Below are 22,960 nucleotides of genomic sequence, written 5' to 3'. Positions count from 1 at the left end.
GATTAAAACCAGAAATGGGGTGTATTCCCTCGATGATTTCACCAATAATATATGATAAAAACGTTAATGTGAAATTATAGGCAGAATCTCTAATATTGAATTACTAGAGATGATGCCAAAACACACAGTATTACGATGGAAAATCTTATTAAATTTGATTTTAAAACAAGCGTTCACCAATTAGAGCCAAACACTTCCTCAGAAAACTCAAGATTTCAAGGGGTTCCTAAGCCTTATAGTCAAGTTTTTTGTTGATAAAATTTACCTAATGAATGTATCACATACAGGAAAAATTTCAACAGTGCTTTACAAAGGAGTAAAGTTATTGGCTTCTGCTTAGCGTGATGGTCAGGTCGGGCTGGGCCGGGTCAGGCCAGGAAGCTCATTTCCAAACTTACCTGAAAGTAAACATCACTCGCTCACTTCACTCACTCACTTGTAAATATCCTTTCTCTGAAATCTCCATTCTAGGAGATTTCAATGTTCACCACCACCTTTGGTTCTCCTCTCCTTTTCACTGATCCACCTAGTGAGCAAGCCTACATCTTTTCTGCCCTTAATGGCCTAGTGCAGCTTGTACAGCACCCTACCCGTATCCCTGACTGCCTTGGAGAGAGTTCCATCATACTAGACTTCTTCCTTACAACTAATCCTTCTGCTTATGCTGTTAATCTTTCCTCTCCGTTGGGCTCCTCCAATCACAACCTTATTACCTTAACCTGTCCTATCGCTCCAGTATGGCCTGTGGACCCTCCAAAGAAATGTCGTCTGTGGCACTTTGGAGCTGCTGATTGGGAGACCCTCAGGCAGTACTTTTTTATTTTCCCTGGAATGATTATTGTTTCCATGACTGGGAGCCATCTGAGTGTCCCATGCACATTACGGAGGTTATTCTCTAGGGCATGGAAGCATACATTTCTTTCTTATATATATATATTTTTTTTTTAAATAACAGAACGGAGGAAGGAAAAACAAATGGAGAAAAAAAAATAATCCATACACCAGATTACTGGTGTCCTCTGTTCATAAAATATCTGTAAGAATTAGACTTGAACAGTTGTAGGTTGAAATTTGGAGGAAAACAACTCTGGGGAAGCGAGTTCCAGAGAGATGCAGTTCAGGGAATGAAAGAATTCTGATAGGCAGAAGTTCTGCAATGTGGTTGAGTGACATTCCAGTCATGAGCGCTACCAGATGCCCGTGTAGCACGAGGGAAGGCATGGAGAGGTGGCACCATGGACGCAACTTCGTCTGAGCATTTGCCAAAAAAATATCTGCAAAATAATGCAAGGGAGGCAACATTCCTTCTTACTTGCAGGGGAGGTAGTTTATATGTAATGGCAGGGTTGTTAATGATTCTAACAGCTTTATTCTGAATTTTGTCTAGTTGTCTCAATGCAACCTCTCCACAACCATTCCACAAGGGTGAGCAATATTCAAGCTGAGAGCGCACATGACTCTTATAAATTATAGCTAGCTGCTCATCGGCGAAGAAGTTACGGACTCTGTACAATAATCCAAGTTTCTTTGAGGCGGTTTTAGCAAGTGATCTGACATGAGAGGTCCAGCTGAGGGCACTGTTAAGTGAGACACCAAGAATTTCAATACTTTTGGAGATGGGAATATTAGTAGCACTGAAGGTAATGTACGAATCTGGCAATATCTGTCTATTAGTAAACTGTATATATTTAGTTTTACTAGCATTAAAAGAGACAAGGTTGTTTTGTCCCCATTCACTGATTGTAGATAGATCTTGATTTATGGAGATGGCTGTATTGAGTTGAGAGGTAGAGATATTAGACTTTGTAAATGGATGTCTGAGTGTGAATGAACTATGTAGTGTTGAGTCATCTGCATATGAGTGAATGGGATTGTGAGTGACAGATAAGAGATCATTAATATGAACCAGAAATAGGGTTGGCGCCAGAACTGATCCCTGTGGCACGCCGGCGTTAATTGAGTGGAAATTCGAATATACATCATCTACTTTTACTCTTATTTTCCTGTCACTAAGATAAGAAGAAATCAAAGGAACAAAAGACGTTAGTCCATAGCAAGGGAGTTTGGACAGCAGGGAACGGTGCCATACTCTGTCGAAAGCTTTAGAGATATCAAGAGCTACTGCATGAGTTTCTCCAAAAAGATCAATTGATTGATGGATGGTATGAGTTAAGAGATTGAGTATGTCAATGGTGGATCTTTCGTGGCGAAAACCGTATTGTCTATCATTAATTAAGTTGTTGGATTCAAGATGTTTAACAATATGCTTATTAATTAAAGTTTCAAATACCTTACCAAGAGAAGATGTGATAGCTATTGGTCTGTAATTGGAGGGGTCAGACGAACTTCCTTTCTTCGGAACTGGGTGGATATTGGCTTCTTTCCATGAATTTGGGAATAAAGAAGTACGTATGCATAGTCTGAATAATTTAGCTAGGACAGAGGCAAGTTCAGGGGAACACTTTTTCAAAACAATTGGCGGAATTCCATCTGGACCTGGAGCTTTGTTGGTAGGTAAATTGTCTAGGATGGATTTTACAAATCTTGTCTGTATTTTAAGTGGGGCAATTTCGGGAGAATCAAGTTCCAGTACTGAGACATTCTGGCTGGTATCATCTATGGTAGAGTTTCTTGCAAAGGTACTAGCAAAGATATCTGCTTTCCCACGTGGGTCATTTGTAATATTGCCATCTGAAGATTTTAGTGGGGGAATGGAAGATGACTTGTTAAAGTTATTATTGAAAGAATTAAGAGTTGACCAGAATATTCTGTTGTCATTAGGGTTGTTAAGTAGTTTTGATGCTTGCTTTTGAAGAAAGTTTGATTTAGATAGATTTAATACAGCTTTTGCATGATTTCTAGCAATTTTAAATTGGGAGAGTAATTCAGGTGTTTTTGATTTTAAGTAAGAGTTATATGCTAATGACTTTTGGGCTGTTGCTCTGGCACAATTGCCATCAAACCATTTTGGAGAGTTTGATCTTTTAGTGAATTGTTGACTTGGTATGAATAAATCCATACCAGCTAGTATTAAGTCACAAATGTGGGACTGGGTAGAATTGGGATCACTAGAGAAGAAAGACTGCCATGGAACATCAGCAAGATAATTTCTAAATCCATCCCAGTCTGCCCTGTCAAAGTGCCATCGGGTCACCCTGACAGGTTCGGAATGGGGAGATATAGGAGGGTTAACTAATGAGGCTTTGATGAGATTGTGGTCAGAGGATCCAAGTGGTGACAGTACCTCTATCCTGTATTGATCTGGATTATTTGTCAAGAATAAATCCAAGAGATGGGCATTATGGTCAGGATTATCAGGTATTCTGGTTGGTTGCTTTACCAACTGGGTGAGATTAAACGATTCCGCAAACAGCTCGCATTCTAGACCAGCGTCGTCAGTCCGGGCAGAATGCAATAACCATTCAACATTGTGTATGTTAAAATCACCCAAGATGGTAATTTCATTGCCAAGGGCAAGGTCAAGGTTACTCAACTGAGTGGATATGGAATCAAATACACTGGGTTCCGAAGAAGCATTGGGGGAACGATAAACTACACAGATATATTTGGTAATGTTTTGGCAATTTAATTTATATAATGAGTAATCAAAACTGGATGAAGTGAAGTTTAAAATAGTGTCAACTGCATATTGGGATTTGATATAACAACAGGTGCCGCCCTTGTTTCGAAAGTTTGTAAGGAGATGGTAACCGGGAAAACAAAATGGAGATATATCGGTAGAGGGTGAGATTTGTGGTTCTGTGAGGAAAAGGGCCAAAGGGGATATGGACTGAAGGAAAAAATGAACTGAGTTTAAATTTGTGGTAAGGCCGCGGATGTTGGTAAAGAATAAGGCCGCACCGTCACCTCTTTGCCGATGAGCATTCCCGGAAATAGCAACAGTCGCTGCTGGCACAGTCGCTTGATAGCGACCGGGAGGACCCTGTGCCTCCAGCCCTACCCTGCCGGTGGTGGCAATCCGAGATACCACCTCATTTGATTGTGAGATTGCAGCGGCCATTACTAAAGATGTGAATAGAAGGTGTGATATGTTATGCGCATGTAGTGTGGTGTAGACAGTTGAAGATAGAGGTATCATGAGAGCATGCTGGCCTACTCTCTGTGTAAATGAATGCACTGAAAATGTTCAGAAAAGGGAGATGGTCAGGATCAAGTCCTGAGGGCTGGTGAAACGGGAGCTCCAGCTCTCCCTGTCACCAGCTTGCCATCAACCTCGGGAGTACTGCCCTGTTCGACTGGTGCTACAGTCTACTCCTTTGACTAATGCAAAAAAGCCTTGGTTTAATCGCGCTTGTTCTAATGCTATTGACAACAAGTAGAAGGCCTATAAAAGGTACCGGAGCCAACCCCTTCCCCCAATCACATTTTTTTACTTTTTATTTCTGCCCGGAATTGTGCTAAGTCTGTTCTTCGCTCTGCTAAAAATAATTTCATCTGCACTAAATGCTCTCAACTCTCCAAATCTACTTCTTCCCGGTCCTGCTAGCACCTTGCCAAAATCCTTTCTAACAACTTTACCTCATTATCCTTCCCTCCTCTTTTCTGTTCTGATGGCTCTGTAGCTATTTCTTCTACTGATAAAGCAGATCTCTTCACTGAGACTTTCTCCTCCAGTTCCACCTTAGACAATTCCGGTGCTGTTCTTCCATCACTTCCCCCCTCTGACTTCCTCATGGCTGACATTAAAATTTCTTCAGCTGATGTATTTTCTGCCATCACTGGCCTCAGTACTAACAAGGCATATGGGCCTGATCGGGTGCCTCCTGTTTTCCTTAAGAATTGTGCTTATGTGCTTACACCTTGCCTAGGTAAACTCTTTCGCCTTTGTCTATCAACTTGCACCTTTCCTTCTTGCCGGAGGTTTGCTTTCATTCAGCCAGTCCCAAAGAAGGGTGACCATTCCCAACCCTCTAACTATCGACCAATTCCTATAACATCCCGTGACTCAAAAGTTTTCGAGTCTGTTCTTAGCAGAAAAATTTTAAAGCATCTTTCCTGTTACAACCTTCTTTCTGATCGTCAGTATAGGTTCTGTCAGGGATTCTCCGCTGGAGATCTTCTCACCTATCTTTCAGACTCCTGGTCATCCTCCTTTCGGAACTTTAGCGAAAGCTTTGCCTTTGCTCTTGACATCTCAAAGGCTTTCGATCGAATATGACACAAATCTTTAATTTCCAAACTGCCCCCTAAGGTTTCTATCTATCTGTGCCTTCATCTCTAGCTTCCTTTCTGGTTGTTTTATAGCTGCTGATTTAGACGGCCATCGTTCTTCTCCTAGAACTATCAACAGTGGTGTTCCTCAGGGCTCTGTCCTATTACCAACTTTCTTCCTTTTATTCGTCAGTGATCTAAACTGTACCTGTAACCCTATCCACTCATACGCTGATGATTCCAATCTTCTCCTTTCCATTCAGTTCCCACAACGTCCATCTCAGCAGTTACTTCAACAAACAAGTGATGAGGCTATGGCACACCTAATGTCTGACTTAGTTCGCAGTATTTTCCAGACTACCCATAAATATCCTCATTTTGCTTCTTACATCTATTTAATGTCGGCGTAGATTGCATGAATAACACACAATAATATAAGAACGGAGCAAAATCAGAAAAAAAAAGAAATCGATAAGGAAGAGATATTAGTAAGCTTCATAACTACACAAGAATAATGCCCTAGGTTTTCCTTGGCATGAAGCCCTGGCTGTGAGATCCCCCCAGCAGGTGAGAGAGCAGAAGGTGTAATGGGTCACGACTGTACTGTGCAGCCAGTGAAGGTGGCTGGTGAAGGCAGGAAGGTACGGTAATGGTGATTTTTTTTCCCCTGTAAGGAGGAGAATGTACACATGGGACGCCCCCACTTACGAAGGTAAAAAAAATGATACTAATATTGTAGTAGTAGCAGCATTTGTAGTAGTAGGTATTGCTATTATTGTTGTTGTGGTAGTGATGGTGACCCTATGGCTCATGTGGACGTGAGCCAAGTGGACTTCAGGCTGAAGTTGTCCTCCTTTCTTTAGATTCGAAAGGGACTGAGGGACACTTGTATAAATGGCAAACGGAACTGCCCGGCAATATCGATACCACCACGGCAAGGCGTCCCTTTCCAGCACTGATTGTCAATCAATGTGTCAACCAAACAATCACTCGTTTTATTTTTCAGTACAATATTACAAATAAATTAGCAAAACAAAGACTATCAAGGGTGGCACTTACACAAGTACAGTAATTAAAAACTGTCGTATATTGGCAGCCAGAAATTTATATATCTATGTATTTATCCATACCCAGACGCCCTAACTCCGTACCGGTAAGGGATGGCTACAGACAAATCGCTTCCACGACGCCCTGTCCTATAATATTTGGCTACCTTTCCTCTAAATCATCCTCCCCATATATATATATATATATATATATATATATATATATATATATATATATATATATATATATATATATATATATATATATCAGGCCCGTAATTTTCAACAGAATTTTGAGCGGGCTAGACCAAATGTATATACCTCCGTAAACTTAAATTGAAGCGCTGAAGTTTGCAGACCATCCGATATTTTAAAGTTTGATTCTACCTAAAAATTGATGTTTAATGAGGCATGTATGTTTAGTGATGGAGGTGGGTGTTTAGATAAAAGACTTCACTTTCTGCCAACCTACACTTTCAGCTCAAACTGTGAATTAGTTTAATAATTTGGCCATTTTAAATTTTTGTTGCACTATGCTGCACTTCTACCAAGACTGTTCTTTCACGCCTGTGGTAGAATTCAGGTTGAAACCTACCGCCCTGCCTTTATTCTTATGGAAATGATAAAATAATCAATATCTAAGTACCATTACGATTTAGTTTATGATCAACTTGGATCAAATTTAGAAATATTTGATGAAACACCCGTACAGTAGATTTGTTTGGATTTTCAACAAAACTACTCAGAGTTTTTCTTCCATTTTATTTTCAAGTTCAGCCTTATAAGCCTCCAATCATAGATGAAGTTTTAACAAATTAATTTACAGAAGACAGTGGGGGGGGGCTATAGCCCCCCTAGCCCCCCCAGAAATTACGGCCCTGTATATATATTCACTCCATCTCTCAGTCTCATCTTGTGTCCCCCAGCTGAACCCCTCCTCCACCTTATTCACATACACTCTTCTAGTCAGTCTCTCATTCTCTACTGGCAGTAATAAAAACATTTTGTTCACAGCCTAAACCTATCAGCACATATACCTCAGTTTAAAGGATTCATTGGCTCATGATTATCTAGCACACTCAAGTTTGAAATAATAATCTAAGTACTTATAATATTAGGTGAACAGGAACAGTAATAATTATAGCATATTATAGTTCTTTCACCTTAACTTGGCCTTGATTTTCTTCCTCTTGCAGCTTATTCCACGTATCACAATTGGTAGAAGACGACAATACTGCAGCTCTATATCCTCCCTATAGAACTACTTCGTGACTAGCATCGTAGTCTAGTATTATTTTCTTGTTGCAATTTAGAATTAAAGATGGAGATGACAATTTTAGGTCAAGTTAAAGTGAAAAGAGTATAATTACATCCAATTCTCACCGACGCTAGCCTTACTTAACGACCTAAAATTAATTCTTACGGAAGTATTTAGAATTTAAGAGAGATGCTCTCTCTCTCTCTCTCTCTCTCTACTGCAGCACCCTCAGCACCTTGGGAAGACGAGAGAGAATATTAAGTGTAGCCTTCAGAACCTTCCACGTTTCTTCTTCGTTCGACTGTTCTTCTGAAAAAAAAAAAAAAAGTTAATGATTGATTTTGAAATATCAACACTATTCCATAAATATACTACTACTATACTACTACTACTAGTACTAGTACTAGTACTACTACTACTACTACTAAAATAATAATAATAATAATAATAATAATAATAATAATAATAATAATAATAATAACGTGCTTCATAATCTCTGTGCATTAGGGCTCATTTCTTTGATTGTCACGTTAGGAGTGTAACCCTTGCCACGAAAGTCCAACCTTACTGATCATTCGTCTCTCTATGGTACGCTTTTCTTTCCTCAACTTTCACAGACACCCCCCTCCTCTGCCATTCACCCATCAGAAATATCCTTAAATATAGCTGATTGAGTTCGCCTGGCTAGGTGTAGTTTAGGGCGTCACCCAGCCCTCCTCAACCAACTTAGATTTGGGTTGGGTGGAATGACATGTGAAAGGCCCACACAACATAACACACATGGTGGAGCACTGCACAACACATGCCACGCCAAGACGCAGACACAACATCAATGGTGTACGGAATCAATGTGACGACTCTACAGGAGCAGTTGTTTACCTGTGGTAGACGAGTCTGTTTGGCTAGAGGGACTACGGTTAAGCAGCAGCAGCAACAACAATAATGTTTAAAGTTTCTTTAGTCCCATATTCAATTACCATATTCATCTACTTTCTTGACTACTGCTACTTCATCTCTCTCTCTCTCTCTCTCTCTCTCTCTCTCTACATACCTATATGTCAACATTTATATTGATTACAATGCAAACGTTAAAATGTCAACCTTGATATTGTTGAGGTTCTGTAGCACTCTCAGGAACAGTGAAGATGTAAGGGGTGTCCATGTCTCTGCCCTGCTGCTGGTCTGTAGTAACGCCCCTGATCAAGATGCTGTATGATGCCCCAGGTGTGAGGGTAAGGAGGGCACTCTGGGTATACTGCATCCCTTCCTCGCCCTCCACCTCACCTGTCCACGCCTCCCGACGTCTTATCACGTCACCTGTCGCCAGCTATTTCAGAGGCAAAGAAAGCGGGTGGAATGCACAAGGCGCCTAATAAAGAAAATTTGTAAGATTTTTAGGGAGTCAGACAAGGAAACAGGCTCAGATATACAGGGTGTCCAACAAAGGAAGTGGCTCATATACAGTATACAGGGTGTCTGACAAAGAAGATGGCTCAGATATACAGGGTGTCCGACAAAGAAAATGACTCAGATATGCAGGGTGTCCAACAGAGAAACAGGCTCAGATATATACAGGGTGTCCGACAAAGAAACAGGCTCAGATACACAGGGTGTCCAACAAAGAAAATGGCTCAGATATACAGGGTGTCTGACAAAGAAAATGGCTGATATATTGTATCAGATAAAAAAATTATACAGGGACTCTGACAAAGAAAAAAAACACACGTATACAGGGTATCAGAGAGAGAAAAATACTTGCAAGTCCAACAAAGTAAAAGGCTTGGGTGTCCAGCAAAGTAAAAGGCTTGAGTGTCTGACAAAGAAAAAGGCTTGGGTGTCCAACAAAGGAAAAGACTTGGGTGTCCGACAAAGGAAAAGGCTTGGGTGTCCAACAAAGAAAAAGGCCTGGGTGTCCAACAATGAAAAAGGCTTGGGTGTCCAACAATGAAAAAGGCTTGGGTGTCCAACAATGAAAAAGGCCTGGGTGTCCAACAATGAAAAAGGCTTGGGTGTCCAACAAAGAAAAAGGCCTGGGTGTCCAACAATGAAAAAGGCCTGGGTGTCCAACAATGAAAAAGGCCTGGGTGTCCAACAATGAAAAAGGCTTGGGTGTCCAACAATGAAAAAGGCTTGGGTGTCCAACAAAGGAAAAGACTTGGGCGTCTGACAAAGGAAAAGGCTTGGGTGTCCAACAATGAAAAAGGCCTGGGTGTCCGACAAAGAAAAAGGCTTGAATGACCGACAAAGAAAAAGGCTTGGGTGTCTGACAAAGAAAATGGCTTGGGTGTCTGACAGTGGAAATGGCTTGGGTGTCTGACAAAGAAAAAGACTTGGGTGTCTGACAGTGGAAATGGCTTGGGTGTCTGACAGTGGAAATGGCTTGGGTGTCTGACAAAGAAAATGGCTTGGGTGTCTGACAGTGGAAATGGCTTGGGTGTCTGACAAAGAAAAAGACTTGGGTGTCTGACAAAGAAAAAGGCTTAGGTGTCTGACATCGAAAAAGGCTCATGTATACATGGTTTCTGCTAGAGTTCAAAAGACACTTCCAACGGTTGTTCTAGGGCAAATTTTAGGTAAGAAATGCTATCTCATTATAGGTCCAATTGTCAACCGTTTAAAAGTTACAATTACTGATGCTCTTATGGGTGAATTATGAGAGAGACCGTTTGCTCCCATAAAATTTGTATTTGTAGCTACATAACGGTTGACAATTGGACCCATGTTGACGCATAAGTTGTTACTCAAAGTTAGTCTAAGAATAAGAACCCGAAGTTTTCCAAAAATCTCATGGGACACCTTGTATGAGTATATCTATCTACTGCATAAGGGTAATTTTGCTAAGTCCTAATCTCATAGAATGCGAGTACAATCCGCTACAAAATTTCTCTCTCTCTCTCTCTCTCTCTCTCTCTCTCTCTCTCTCTATGAGGAACAGGGCCGGCCTTAGGAGTTGCGGGGCTCTGTGGTGGGGCCCCCGGGTTTACAGCCATGGTCTGTAGAATCATAAAGATATGAAGTCTGTTATAGACTTTATATCTCTATGGTAGGATGGAAAGCAATCAAAACGTGCGCTTAAAAACTGCATGTGAGTGGACCAAATAGATCTAAGCTACATTTTAACAAAATGGGATACGTGTAAGCCTACAAGTAAACAAATAAAATGTGTAGGTCACCCTTAAAAGTACATATCGGTAGTCGCAAAACTATTCGTTTTAGTGATAAATAATATAAACAGAGACACTACTGACTTTTTAAGAGCTCAGAAGAAAATTAAGATTGTTGCTGTTCTCTCCAAACCTGCATTGTGGTGTTAGGTGTACTGTATGTTGCAATGTGTTGTTGCGTGTACGTGACAAGACTATAGTACTGTAGATAGCACCCTGGCGCTGGGCCTCAGCAACTGGTCCAATTGGCTTAAAGCCGGCCCTGCTGGGGAACATGAAGAAGAGTTAACTTTATGCCTATGAACTGCACAGGGATCATTTAGGCAGTCAGTCAATTTTTACTGAGTCTCAGTCCTCCCCTCCATGTCCACCATGGTCGGACCAGCTATTGTTTCTGCTCTAGACGGATCATATTATTCAGAAGAGAAAGGATCACTGGAGGCTGTCAGAGGTACACTATCGGTAAAAAGTATCAAAACGCTGTAAACACTATGAATTTTGAAATATATGAGGGAAGAATAAAAAAAAAAAAATCGTCGTGTATCTTATGTGTATGTCTGTTGGTAATGCTGGTTCACCATACACCAGTGCACCATACATCACTGCACCATACAACAGTGCACCATACACCAGCATAATGGTTTCAGAGGACATCATTCCAGAATCAGGCATGCCAATCATTCACAGACGATACTGTGAGGCTGCATATTAATCACACCCATTATACTCAGGTGTTCGGGCAACACCGTACAGAATTAAGTAGGCTACCAAGCACAAGTGTCTCATTTTATTTTAGACAGATAGATAAACAGATAGATAGATAGAAAGATAGATGAAAATGTGTTCTAAATGATTATCCCCCCAAACGTAATATATCTTCTGTTTAAGGTTACGCTTTTTGGTAGTTTGTCTCTGTTCTGTCTATATCTATCTATCTATTGCCAGACGCCTTAATCCTGTAAGGGATGGCCACAAACAGGTCGCCTCCATGTCGTCCTGTCCCCTGCCAATCCACTGCCCTACTCCCAACTCACAATTCCTACTCTCATATACCTCTCAGCGCCATCCCTCCATTTCATACTTGGCCTCCCCCTCCTCTCACCCCCTCCACCTCACTCACATGCACTCTCCTCGTCAGTCTCTCCATCCTCTTCTTGTCTTTTCATTTTCATGAAAGAAATATCTGATTTATTCAACTGTTATGGAAAATATGTTAAGCTTTATGTCCTTCATTTACTTATTATGAACATTATTTTTTGAAAATGCAGATATTCAAGATGATATATAGACAGATGTAGACAGGTAGACAGATATATGGATGAATGGATGGATGGAAGTAGATATAGATAGACAGAGTGATAGATAGATAGATAGATAGACAGATAGATGGATGGATGGATGTAGATATAGATAGGTAATTTGATATAGATAAATAGATAGATTGATGAATGGATGGATGAAAATATATTTAAATAATAGATAGATATGTAGGTAGGTAGGAAGAAAGGTAGACAGAGGTAGACCAGTGGTTCCTGATCAGGGGGGGTGAGCAATTTCTAAGTGGGGTGCCAGGACTTGAGAAAAAATAGTGGCATGAACAAGTGTGTGTGTGTGTGTGTGTGTGTGTGTGTGTGTGTGTGTGTGTGTGTGTGTGTGTGTGTGTGTGTGTGTGTGTGTCGTAACGAACCAGTAATTTATATTCAGTTTTTATATTCCGTCAATGCTTCGTCTTTCAAAACACATCTTTCTTTGTATGCGTGTGATACAATTTTTTTTTTTTTTAGATCTCAGCCACCTGGTCGCCTTCCTGCTCTCTCTCTCTCTCTCTCTAATTTGATCGAGTTAAAAACCTAAAAAAGGCTTATATTTCAAGCTGGATCTCAACCCAGTTAGAATATAAACGTCTCCTAACTCCTCTACCCGTAAGATCCGAGAAAGTTGATAGTGGAGTACAGGGGAAGGAAAATTCAGCCTGTATTCACCTGAGTTAGCGTCCACCTCAACCTGCAGCAACAATAATAACAACAATTCAGGAATAGGTTTCTAGAGTTAGATGATAGGGGAGAAGGCGTGCATATATGGACCAAAGGTAAGGAGGACGCGACCTGAAAAAAGCTGAGAACCACTGAGATAGACAGACGAATAGATAGATAAAGACAGACAGACGGACAGACAGACAGACAGAGTGATAGATACATAAATAGATAAATAGATAGATAGATAGAAGGTGTATCAGAAAAGTGTGTCTAACTTCCTGCCATACCTACCTGAGTAAAAGTAATATCAGAATAGGCCAGGGGTGCCAGGCTGTCTATCTGCCACGTCACGGTGAGGGCTGACGGCTGCTGCGGGTGGGGCTGGGCTGACAGGACCAGGGCAGGACCAGGGGCGGCTGTCAGCTTCACTGTGGCGGAGTCATGGTTGCCTTTAGTATACACGTAACACTGGTATTCGCCCAAGTCCTGTGGCCTTACCTCACCAAGCTGTAGGAGAAGGGAAAGAAGGTGGACATTACAGTGATAAATAAATAATTAAGTAAATAGACAAACAAATAAATAAAAAAAATGCCAAGTTTCGTCTGATGAATATTGGGAACTGGCGAAATGCAGTGAAAATCCCATCTCTGCTGTACTCGTTTCACCTACCTTGGGCCAGATTTTCGTCCTTAAGCAGCATATTACACGTACCTCACTGGTAAGGCAATGCCACATCCCACAGATTTTTCGTGGCTATTTTTTGTGACTAGCATCATATTCTAGTGTAAATCTATAGTTACAGTTCACAATTCATGAAGAAAGATGGCAATTTTAGGCCAAGTTAGAGTAAATGGAGTTTTCACATATACTTCACACATTCATTCATGGTGGTAGGTGGTGGCGACTATCATCCACTCACTTGATGTAGAGCAGCCTACTTTTACCGTCATTTTTATCATTCTTTTTCTATTTCTCCCATCTTTCCTGTCACCTTTATTACCCTCATTTCCTCTTCAGTGAGTGACAGACCAATTGGTTTCCCTGTAACCTAGGAAACCGTTTATAACTGTGGATGGTAACCATATAATCAGGTATTGGATTGATGTGGAGGCTACTATGGTGTCCTTATTGACTAGGGGAAGAGACGCAATGCTGCGTCCATCCAGGAACCAAAACTCCACTCTCTTTCCCGCGCCTAGCTGTGACAAGGTATTGTCTGCAGCAAGGGGACATCTATTCACTGCACGGGACGACTCTACAGAGGCGAATGCTTACCTGGGATTGAGCGGCCACTCAACCAGCACAGTCATTCCAACACTCTCACATACTGCTTACTGAAGTGCCACCTTCACCCTTGACACAAGATGTACATAAAAGTAGATTTATATGTGAAGCCTGTCAAAAATTAGAACCGGAACAAAAACATCAACAAACATAGACACCACGAAAAATACCTACCCGTCTGGAGGTGGCAATAATAAATCAATAAAAAGAGACATCGGAAAAAAGGGTTGATATATACATGTTTTAGAGTACAGAAGAATCTGTATCTTACGTGTTGTGGGAACAGTTCAGTCTGCTGGTGTGGGCGTGGGTGTGGCAATGGGAATACGAAATGAATAAATGCTGCAGGACAGACATGCTGCGAGGACGGCTCAGTCTGCTGGTGTAGAGGAGGGTGTGACAATGGGAACAGGATATGAATAAATGCAGCGGGATAGACTCTGATAACACTGACCGAGCCGTCCAAACAACACACGAGAAATTTTCCGACGGAGTGGAAGATAAGCATTATACAGGGTGTCCCAAGAAATATCTATCAGACTTAAGGAGATTGAACCGGGGTGACGTTGAGTATTAAAAAAAATATATCAACATAGGTCCAATTCTCAACCGCTACGGAGGTACAATTACTAGTGCCCTTGTGGGTAAATTATGAGGGAGGCCTTTATCACCCATAAGGTTATCAGTAACTGTAATCTTAGTGGCTGGGAACTGGAGGTGCAGAAAACTTTAAACGAACGAACGACCGATAAATATTATATGATATTTACCCAGAGTCCGTGAGTTAGCTCTTTAAGCATGGGAGACGTTTATATATATATATATATATATATATATATATATATATATATATATATATATATATATATATATATATATATATATATATATATATGAGAAGAGAGTGGTTGGAACATGAATAGTAGGTATTTCTGTTTGTGTGTGTGTGTGTGTGTGTGTGTGTGTGTGTGTGTGTGAGAGAGAGAGAGAGAGAGAGAGAGAGAGAGAGAGAGAGAGAGAGAGAGAGAGGTTGGAACATGAATAGCAGGTATTTGTGTGTGTGTGTGTGTGTGTGTGTGTGTGTGTGTGTGTGTGTGTTTGAGAGAGAGAGAGAGAGAGAGAGAGAGAGAGAGAGAGAGAGAGAGAGGTTGGAGCATGAATAGTAGGTATTTGTGTTTGTGTGTGTGTGAGAGAGAGAGATAGAGAGAGAGAGAGGATGGAACATGAATAGAGAGAGAGAAAAAGCTGGAATATGAAAGGAAAATATACCATCCAGTTATCAGTTACGAGGTAAGACTAAAGGCTATTTGTTTACATAGAGGTGATGCAGGTCCTGGGTAGAGGGCGTTGTTTGCTGCTCCACCACGGCTCTGTTGTGATACCAAACCACCTGCAGACAGAGAGCAGTGTAATGGTAAGAGTAATATCATCATTATTATTACTACTTTTATTGTCATTTTCATTATTATCATTATTAGTATTGTCGTCGTCATCATCATCATCATCATCATCATCATCATCATCATCACAATTTTTCCAGTCTACGGATGCGTACAGTACCAGTAATCATAGGCAAATATTTTTCTTAGGCATTCTTTGAACTTATTAATTTCACTTATCTTATTAGCATTATAATCTCTATCCTTCCATGTTAGACTTATATTTCATTCTCAAATACAAATATAAATGAATGATAATAAATTACATTAATTGCGCAATATTGAATGCAGGAACAATGTTAGAAAACCATATTTATTAGTCTCTCTCTCTCTCTCTCTCTCTCTCTCTCTCTCTCTCACCTGTGGCTCTGGATGCCCTCTAACTCTACAGGTCAGCTGGGCTCTTCTCTCTTCGCTATCCACTACCACCAGTCCGCTCTCCACCTCCACCTCCAAGTCTGAGAGAGAGAGAGAGAGAGAGAGAGAGAGAGAGAGAGAGAGAGAGAGTGAGAGAAAGTTAATAATGAATATTTATTAATGGCCTAACGTTAAATACCGGACAGTGAAGGGGCATTGACTTACACCTATAGTCCTTTCCCCTTAACTGGTCCAGATTTTCCTCCTTTTGTGGCTTATTTTAACGTATCTCAGTGGCAGAAAAATACTATGCTATGGCTCTACATCCTTTCCATAGCACTACTTCGTGACTAGCACCATATTCTAGTGTTAATGTATTACCAAAGCTCTTAAGAGAATGTTACGGCTCTATCCTTCCATAACACTTCTTCGTGACTTGCATCGCATTCTAGTGTTAATGTACTGCCAAAGCTCGTTTGCGTGGAAGCTGTGTGAGTGAAGAAAAGAAAAAAAAAACGGTCATACGCAAAATACAGTATTTTCCTTTGTATTCCAAGACCACGCAAAATGAGATTAGAAAATATAATGAAAACACACCACAACAAAATGTAAGGAAAAACGTACGTACATACATATTTACATACATTTATACATACATACAGAGAGAGAGAGAGAGAGAGAGAGAGAGAGAGTAACACCAGACAGGTGAAGATGTCTCTTCAGATTAGACGGTACACCTGTACTAGTCATCAAATGGACTCCTAACCTCACGCACACACCTCCCACCCCACCACCCACCAATCACAAGCATTCCAGTGGGAAGAGAGTGGGATGAGCTTCGCCACCTCTCGCTGTCGCGACTATAAAGCTCAATGAAGTTTTTAAAAATGGCATCAAACTTCCCCAGGCTTTAAACGATGGCCTATGACTCCAGTATAGCTCGTATTTTAGGTGCTATAGGACACTTCACATCATCTCTTCCCCAGTGATTTATTCCATCCTCACACGCGACACAGCGGTGGGATATTGCTTTGCCCTGCTCATGTGTTTGTGTCTATATGTGAACAATATAACTCAAACAGTTTTGATCCAGTTGTGACCATGCTTAGTGGAACGGCTGTATAACAGCTAAAGGGATTCCCAATTGTTTTTGAGAACAATAGGTCAAAGATCGAGGTCAGACGGCAATGTCATCTTGAAAGGTTTTGACCCAGTTTGCACCAGCTTAGTGGAAGGTTTGAGGGTACAGCAAGCATAGAGTTATTCGATTTTGAACAATCAGGTAAAGGTCAAAGTAACAATGCAAGGTCAAAGATCCTACCAGATGACATGCAGTTTTGATTCAATTTTGACCAAACTAGGTGGAATGGTTAAGGGACAAACATGGATGGCGAGACTGAGAACAATAGGTCCAAGGTCTAGGTCAAAGTACAATATCAGTTGAAACAGATTTGATCAGATTTGGACCGAAGTTGGTGGAAGGGCTGAAGGTCAGCAAGAATAAAATGTTGTTGGTTCTAAAATTATATGTATTATGTAAAGTAAAATATCAAAGAGTAAAAAGCATAATAAACGCCCTTAAAAAGGTGGTACTAAACCTTACACTACGGTTGTGGATAGTTCTTCCATCTGGTGGCTAAGCTCGAAACTAATCGATGTCATGGGAGAATTCGTACCACTTTTTTACAGCTAATTTCTTTGCATATTTCACCTTTATATTGGTTTATGTTCTGCTTATGCCTTTCTAATATCGACATAGTGTGCACCAGCGACATGAAAGAGGATAATAAGGTTTAGAACAAGATATAATGGCTAAAAAAGGAGGTTCGTACTATGAAGCTTTCAGTGCCGCAGGCGCATGATAACATCTTAACATTGCAGACGTGCACTCCAGCCACAAGTATTTCGGTAAGATGATTAATATTTTTCTTAAAAGTTTACTCTCCATTTGGTATGTTACATGTGCGGTGGTATAACAGTCTGATGCTTAAGAAAGTTTTGCATCTGCTGATCACTGAGACGTGAAATATAAGTAGAATAGCAGTGTTTGATAAGGTGAGATACATGACTCTGCTTACCCTAAAAGGTCTGTTGCTTTTCTGCAACTGATGGATAATATTACTGTATTACACTCATTTTTTTTTTTTTTTTTTTTTTTCCGAGGCGAAGATGCACTTGACAGGTTGGTGATGGTCGGCTGAATGCAACATTACCTCATGCTGTCTTTACTCGTTAGCATTATTCATGGCAACATAATCTGAGGGTAAAATTTGGATTAGTAAATGTTATTCGGACATGTTGCATTCAACCAGTCATCACCAACCTGTCAAGTGCATCGTCGCCTCGATAAAAAAAAAAAAAAAAAAAAAAAAATGAGTATAGTAGCAGTAGTAATAGCAGTACCACCTTGCTGGATAATTGAAAGTCATATCCAACCCCATTTAAATAAAATAAAATCGAGTTCCAAGTCAGATGATGCAAAAAGGTATCGTACTAAAACTTAGACATATCAAGCTGGCAACTAAAGAATTCAGTGCTAAAAAAAAAAAAAAAAGCTAAAGTAAAGGGGCCTTCATTTCTTATTCAGATCTGCAAATTGTATATTTCCATGGTTATTTGCGTTGATTTATTTATCCCTGTTAATTTTTTCCGTTGTTCATTGTTATTCATATATTTTATTTGGTGTTTTGAGTTTTTCAGTTTTATTATTTTTTTTTTTATTGTTTGAAGTCCTATTGACTAGCCACTGTTCAGCTGTATTCATTTTGTTGAAAGGGTCTTATCCAATTATATGCACTTATTCACTTTTCCACGTACTTACATTCCACCTGTAGAGTAAATACGGCAGTCTGCTCCGGCGATATTCCATTATTGACTACACACACGTAGTTCCCAGCGTCCTGCCCCACCACCCCCCTCAGTGCCAGTACCTCACCCTCGCTCAGCACCTCACCCTCAGAGCCCTGGGAAAGTAAGAGAGAGAGAGAGAGAGAGAGAGAGAGAGAGTGGGGGGATGGAGGGGTGAAGGAAGAACATATCGTTAATTCTTTACATTAACACAATCTTTTCTGTTACCAATGTAACACTTATAAAATCATGTGATAGTATTATTACATATTCTAAAAATGGTATATACGGGTACATTTTCTTATCACACACCTCCATGCAATTTGACATGCATCAGGTTACGGTAGGTTAGGCTGGTTTTCTTTAATTTAGATTAGGTTAGGTTAGGAAGGTTTGGTTTAGTTAGGTTTGGTATGTTTAGATTTGGTGTGGTTAGCTTAGGTTATACTAGGGTACGTTAATTAATTCGGGTTAGGTTGGTTAGGCTAGGTTAGATCAAGGTAAGTGAGGTTATGTTAGGTTAGATTTAGGTAGAGTAGGTTAGAGTAAGTTAGGTTAGGTTGGTTTAGAGTCTGTTACAACCTTCATGCGTAGCCTATATCAAATGAAATAGGTTATACTTCGTTATATTCTTTTAATTTAGATTACTTTAATTTAGGTTAAGGTAGGTTAAACTACTGTGTATTAGGTTAGGTTAGATTAGTTTACTTCGTTAGGTTAGGTGTCATAGCCCACCTCCTTATGCCAGGTTACATAGGGTTGTGGATTGCCCCAGGCCCTACAGGTGAAGGTGGCACTGGCCAGCTCCCGCACACTGGCACTCCTGCTGGGCGGGTCATAGGCCACCTCCAGTGTTGTGGCGTCTTCTGGCTCTGGGGGCATAGGAACAGGCGAGGGTGAGGAAGAAAAGTAGAAACATGAGAGGAGAGAGTTACTAAAATACACAACCACTTATTTTGCCACTATTTTTTTTTTTTTTTACAGAAGATAAACAGAGGAGGGAAAAGCAAATTAAATATACAAACATTCATACACTCGATTACAAAATGTCTTCTATTCATAAAAATTCTGTAACAGTTGGACTTGAACTGCTGTGGGGTGAAATTAGGGGGAAACTAATCTGGGGATTGCGTGCATTACACAACATTTTTATTCCACGGCAAATGTAACATCCCTTTCCATCACCTTTTCCTTAGGATGAGGTGAGGGTATGAAAAGGACAGAAGAAGATGGACGGGGAAGGACAGAAAAACATAAATTATACCCATTTTACCCTAACATGGAATAAAATTGCCATCTGTCCACCTTGATCACAGAAGTGTAATAAGAGATTGGCACTGGATGTGATGATAGCCACTAAGATGTGTCACGGAAAGGGTGTAGAGAGCCATAGTAGTGTCTTATACTGCCACTGAGCTGTGTGACGTAAACTGCCATAGGACGAGAATACGGGCCTTGATAAAATAAAGGGAATAAAGGGAATATACAGTAGTGCCTAGCTGTTCTGCAATACACCTTGGTCCGTATTGTCTGCGATGAAGGAAGCGCCCTAACGCTTCTTTCTAAGTGATTTATTTTGCTTGTTACCCCTTACCGTTCTCGCCTGTGTCATTTAAATCATCCTAATACCACCATACTCATCATAAATAATATACAAATTCATATGAACTAGCCGTATTAAAAATGAATCGGTAAGGAAGAGAAGTTAGGGATCTTACTTAAACAACGGGTATACGGACCTAAATCCCCTTCAGGAGTGTACAGTAGGTGTCCGGGGCTAGGCTATGCAATCCAGACACTGGTGGCGAATGACCAGTTATTCTTCACTGAACGGTATTATATGAAAAATAAATACCACCCATTCCTAAGACATAGGCCTACTCTTACATGGGTCACGTCGTCAGGTTGCCTTAACCCACTAGACCACCAGGTATGCATTTCTTGGCAAACACACACACACACACACACACACACACACACACACACACACACACACACACACACACACAAACTGTTGTTAAGTGTTGAGATGAAATTTCGAAGTTTTAAGAGTACTGTGTGTATGGACTTTTAATACTGAAAAACGTTTGAATCATTCACCAGGATATTGAGGTGTAATATGCTGATTAAATCGCAAAGGGAAAGGTGTTACAGCATCTATAAATCCACCTAAAATATGCGCCAAAGTGTCGTGGTAAACTGTTCTTTACTCCTTTTACAATAACTTGGCCCAGATTTTCGTCCTTTTGCTGTTTATTTCACGTAATTCGATGGTAGAATAAGATAATTCTGTGACTCTATAGCCTTTACCATGGCACTTCTTCATGACTAGTAACATTCAAGATGTAGAGATTGTAATATAAGGTCAAGTGAAAGCAAAGTGTATTAACGTGCAAATTAATATTAAGCTGTAATATGCAAAACAAATCTCTAAGGAAGAGATGGAATGAAGTCTCCTATGCCAGCTAAATTAATACACCTTAGTATCTATGGCGATGCAAGAGTGATATAAACAGAGTACATCACTAGAGGCCCTGTGCTTAAACCTTGAATCGTAAAGTGAAAGCAGTCCCCTAATTCTTTATTGTCATTTTTGGAACGCCTGTGGTTATTAGGTATGGTCAGCCTGCATCCCACATTACAGAGTGGAGTCAGCAACAGTATGGGAAAGCTAAACACATTCCATCTGACTGACTTGCTTCAAAAATTATCGTCAAAAATAGGGTGTTTGCATTCCACTTTGCAGGTCATACATCACCCACAGCGTAGAAAATATAGTCGAGAAGCCAATGATTGTGGCCATGTGTTGTTTCATTCAAGGTCCGTACAAAAGCAAGTTATGTAGATGCGTTGACTGGAATATTTCGCCCCCAGTTCACTCACTTTTCCTTCACCGCCTACCTCTGCCAGGGGGCCTTCTGCTTCCCGGATTTTGGGGGGCTGATTTTAGTGCGATTCTAAGATGATAATAAATGGGGTGTGCCAAAAAAATTTGCATGTCTTTGTACTTGAAAATAAAAACACAGCTGTCATCATAAACCAACTAAAAGCGGTACCACACTTGCCGCTAGGTTCTAGTTGCCTCAGTGTGTGACTATGGGTAAAAGTTGTACCACAGCCATCATCAAGACCACTTTGCCTCTAAAACTGTTATTATTGGCCAAAAAAAATAATACCACAGACTCCTCTAGGAACAGGTTGCGTAAAATAATGTGACTACAGGCAAAATGCATACGGAGGCACCCATTTTGAAAAGTATTGATCCAAGCTGGTTACACACGTTACGGGGAAAATAATTTACAGGAAAATGTTCAGGTGTATTCACATCCTGTGGCTAAGGAAGAGGTACAACAAAGCCCTGCGAACTCCCAATTATTTATTTATTTTTTTAAATGCATATATAAACCGTGGCAATGACTTTCCTCCAGTCAGGGGTAAGGGTAGAAGGTGAGAAGGAGGAGGAGGAGAAGGAGAAACAATACGACGTGGTAAGACAGATAGAGAGATAGACAGGTAGATGGATGTATATACATACATGCAGGCAGTCAAACAGACAGAAGGAAAATGAGTGGATGAGGAACAGAAGGAGGAGGGGGAGGAGGAGGAAGAAGCAGAAGAAGAACAAGAACAAGAAGAAAAGGAAGGAGAAAAAAAAAAGAGGAGGAAGAGGAAGAAGAAGAAAAGGAGAAGAAGAAGAAGAACAAAAAGAAAAGGAGGAGGAAAAAGAAGAGGAGGAGAAAGGAGAAGAAGAAAATTAGGTGTAAGAAGAAGAAAAAGGGATGAGGAGAAGGAAGAAGAGGAAAAGGACGAGGGGGAGGAAGAAGAGATGAACGAAAAGGAGGAAGAAGAAAAGGACGAGGAGGAGGAAGAGAAGAAAAAGAAGAAGAAAAGGAATAGGAGGAGGAGGAAGGAGAAGAAAAGGAGGAGGAGGAGGAGGAGGAGGAAGATGAAGGAGGAGAGACGTGAAGTCAATATGAGGGAGAGGAAATGAGGCGAGTTTTGATATTTCTGTCAGAATACTCTCTGTCTGTCTGTCTGTCTGTCTGTCTGTCTCTCTCTCTCTCTCTCTCTCTCTCTCTCTACCTGTCCATTTATCTATATACTATATATATATATATATATATATATATATATATATATATATATATATATATATATACGGAGAGAGAGAGAGAGAGAGAGAGAGAGAGAGAGAGAGAGAGAGAGAGAGAGAGAGAGAGAGAGAGAGAGAGAGAGAGAGAGAGAGAGGGAGGGAAAGATTTGTATTACGCGTTTGAATTAATATTACAGTATATCGATACAGTATACAGTATATTGATATGTGTGTGTGTGGAGGGGGATGTGTGTGTGTGTAGCCATTGATGTCTATCTACCCATCTATCGTCCGAATCTTAGCTGTGTATGTCTCACACACACA

At 40.5% G+C, this 22,960-nt stretch overlaps 1 protein-coding gene across 2 annotated transcripts in view; it reads right to left on the bottom strand.

Moving 5' to 3' along the window:
* Nucleotides 1-6,229: 6,229 nt before the first annotated feature.
* LOC145418567 (protein amalgam-like) overlaps nucleotides 6,230-22,960 on the bottom strand; it is a 36,327-nt gene continuing 19,596 nt past the window's right edge. For both annotated transcript variants that reach the window (XM_080286934.1, XM_080286935.1), the window contains exons 5-11: nucleotides 19,279-19,415; nucleotides 18,518-18,659; nucleotides 15,700-15,797; nucleotides 15,216-15,290; nucleotides 12,908-13,123; nucleotides 8,578-8,803; nucleotides 6,230-7,785 (exon numbers count right to left, since the gene is read on the bottom strand). In XM_080286934.1, the coding sequence (XP_080143060.1) occupies nucleotides 7,691-7,785; nucleotides 8,578-8,803; nucleotides 12,908-13,123; nucleotides 15,216-15,290; nucleotides 15,700-15,797; nucleotides 18,518-18,659; nucleotides 19,279-19,415 (989 nt within the window). In that variant the 3' untranslated portion in view covers nucleotides 6,230-7,690. The remainder of the gene's footprint in view (nucleotides 7,786-8,577; nucleotides 8,804-12,907; nucleotides 13,124-15,215; nucleotides 15,291-15,699; nucleotides 15,798-18,517; nucleotides 18,660-19,278; nucleotides 19,416-22,960) is intronic.

Source organism: Coenobita brevimanus, chromosome 115, assembly GCF_032717465.1.
Source record: "Coenobita brevimanus isolate Jiangsu-jjx chromosome 115, ASM3271746v2, whole genome shotgun sequence".
In the NCBI taxonomy this organism is placed as follows: domain Eukaryota; kingdom Metazoa; phylum Arthropoda; class Malacostraca; order Decapoda; family Coenobitidae; genus Coenobita; species Coenobita brevimanus.
The sequence above is the reverse complement of the archived record's forward strand: the minus strand, read 5'-3'. Positions and strand labels throughout refer to the sequence as shown.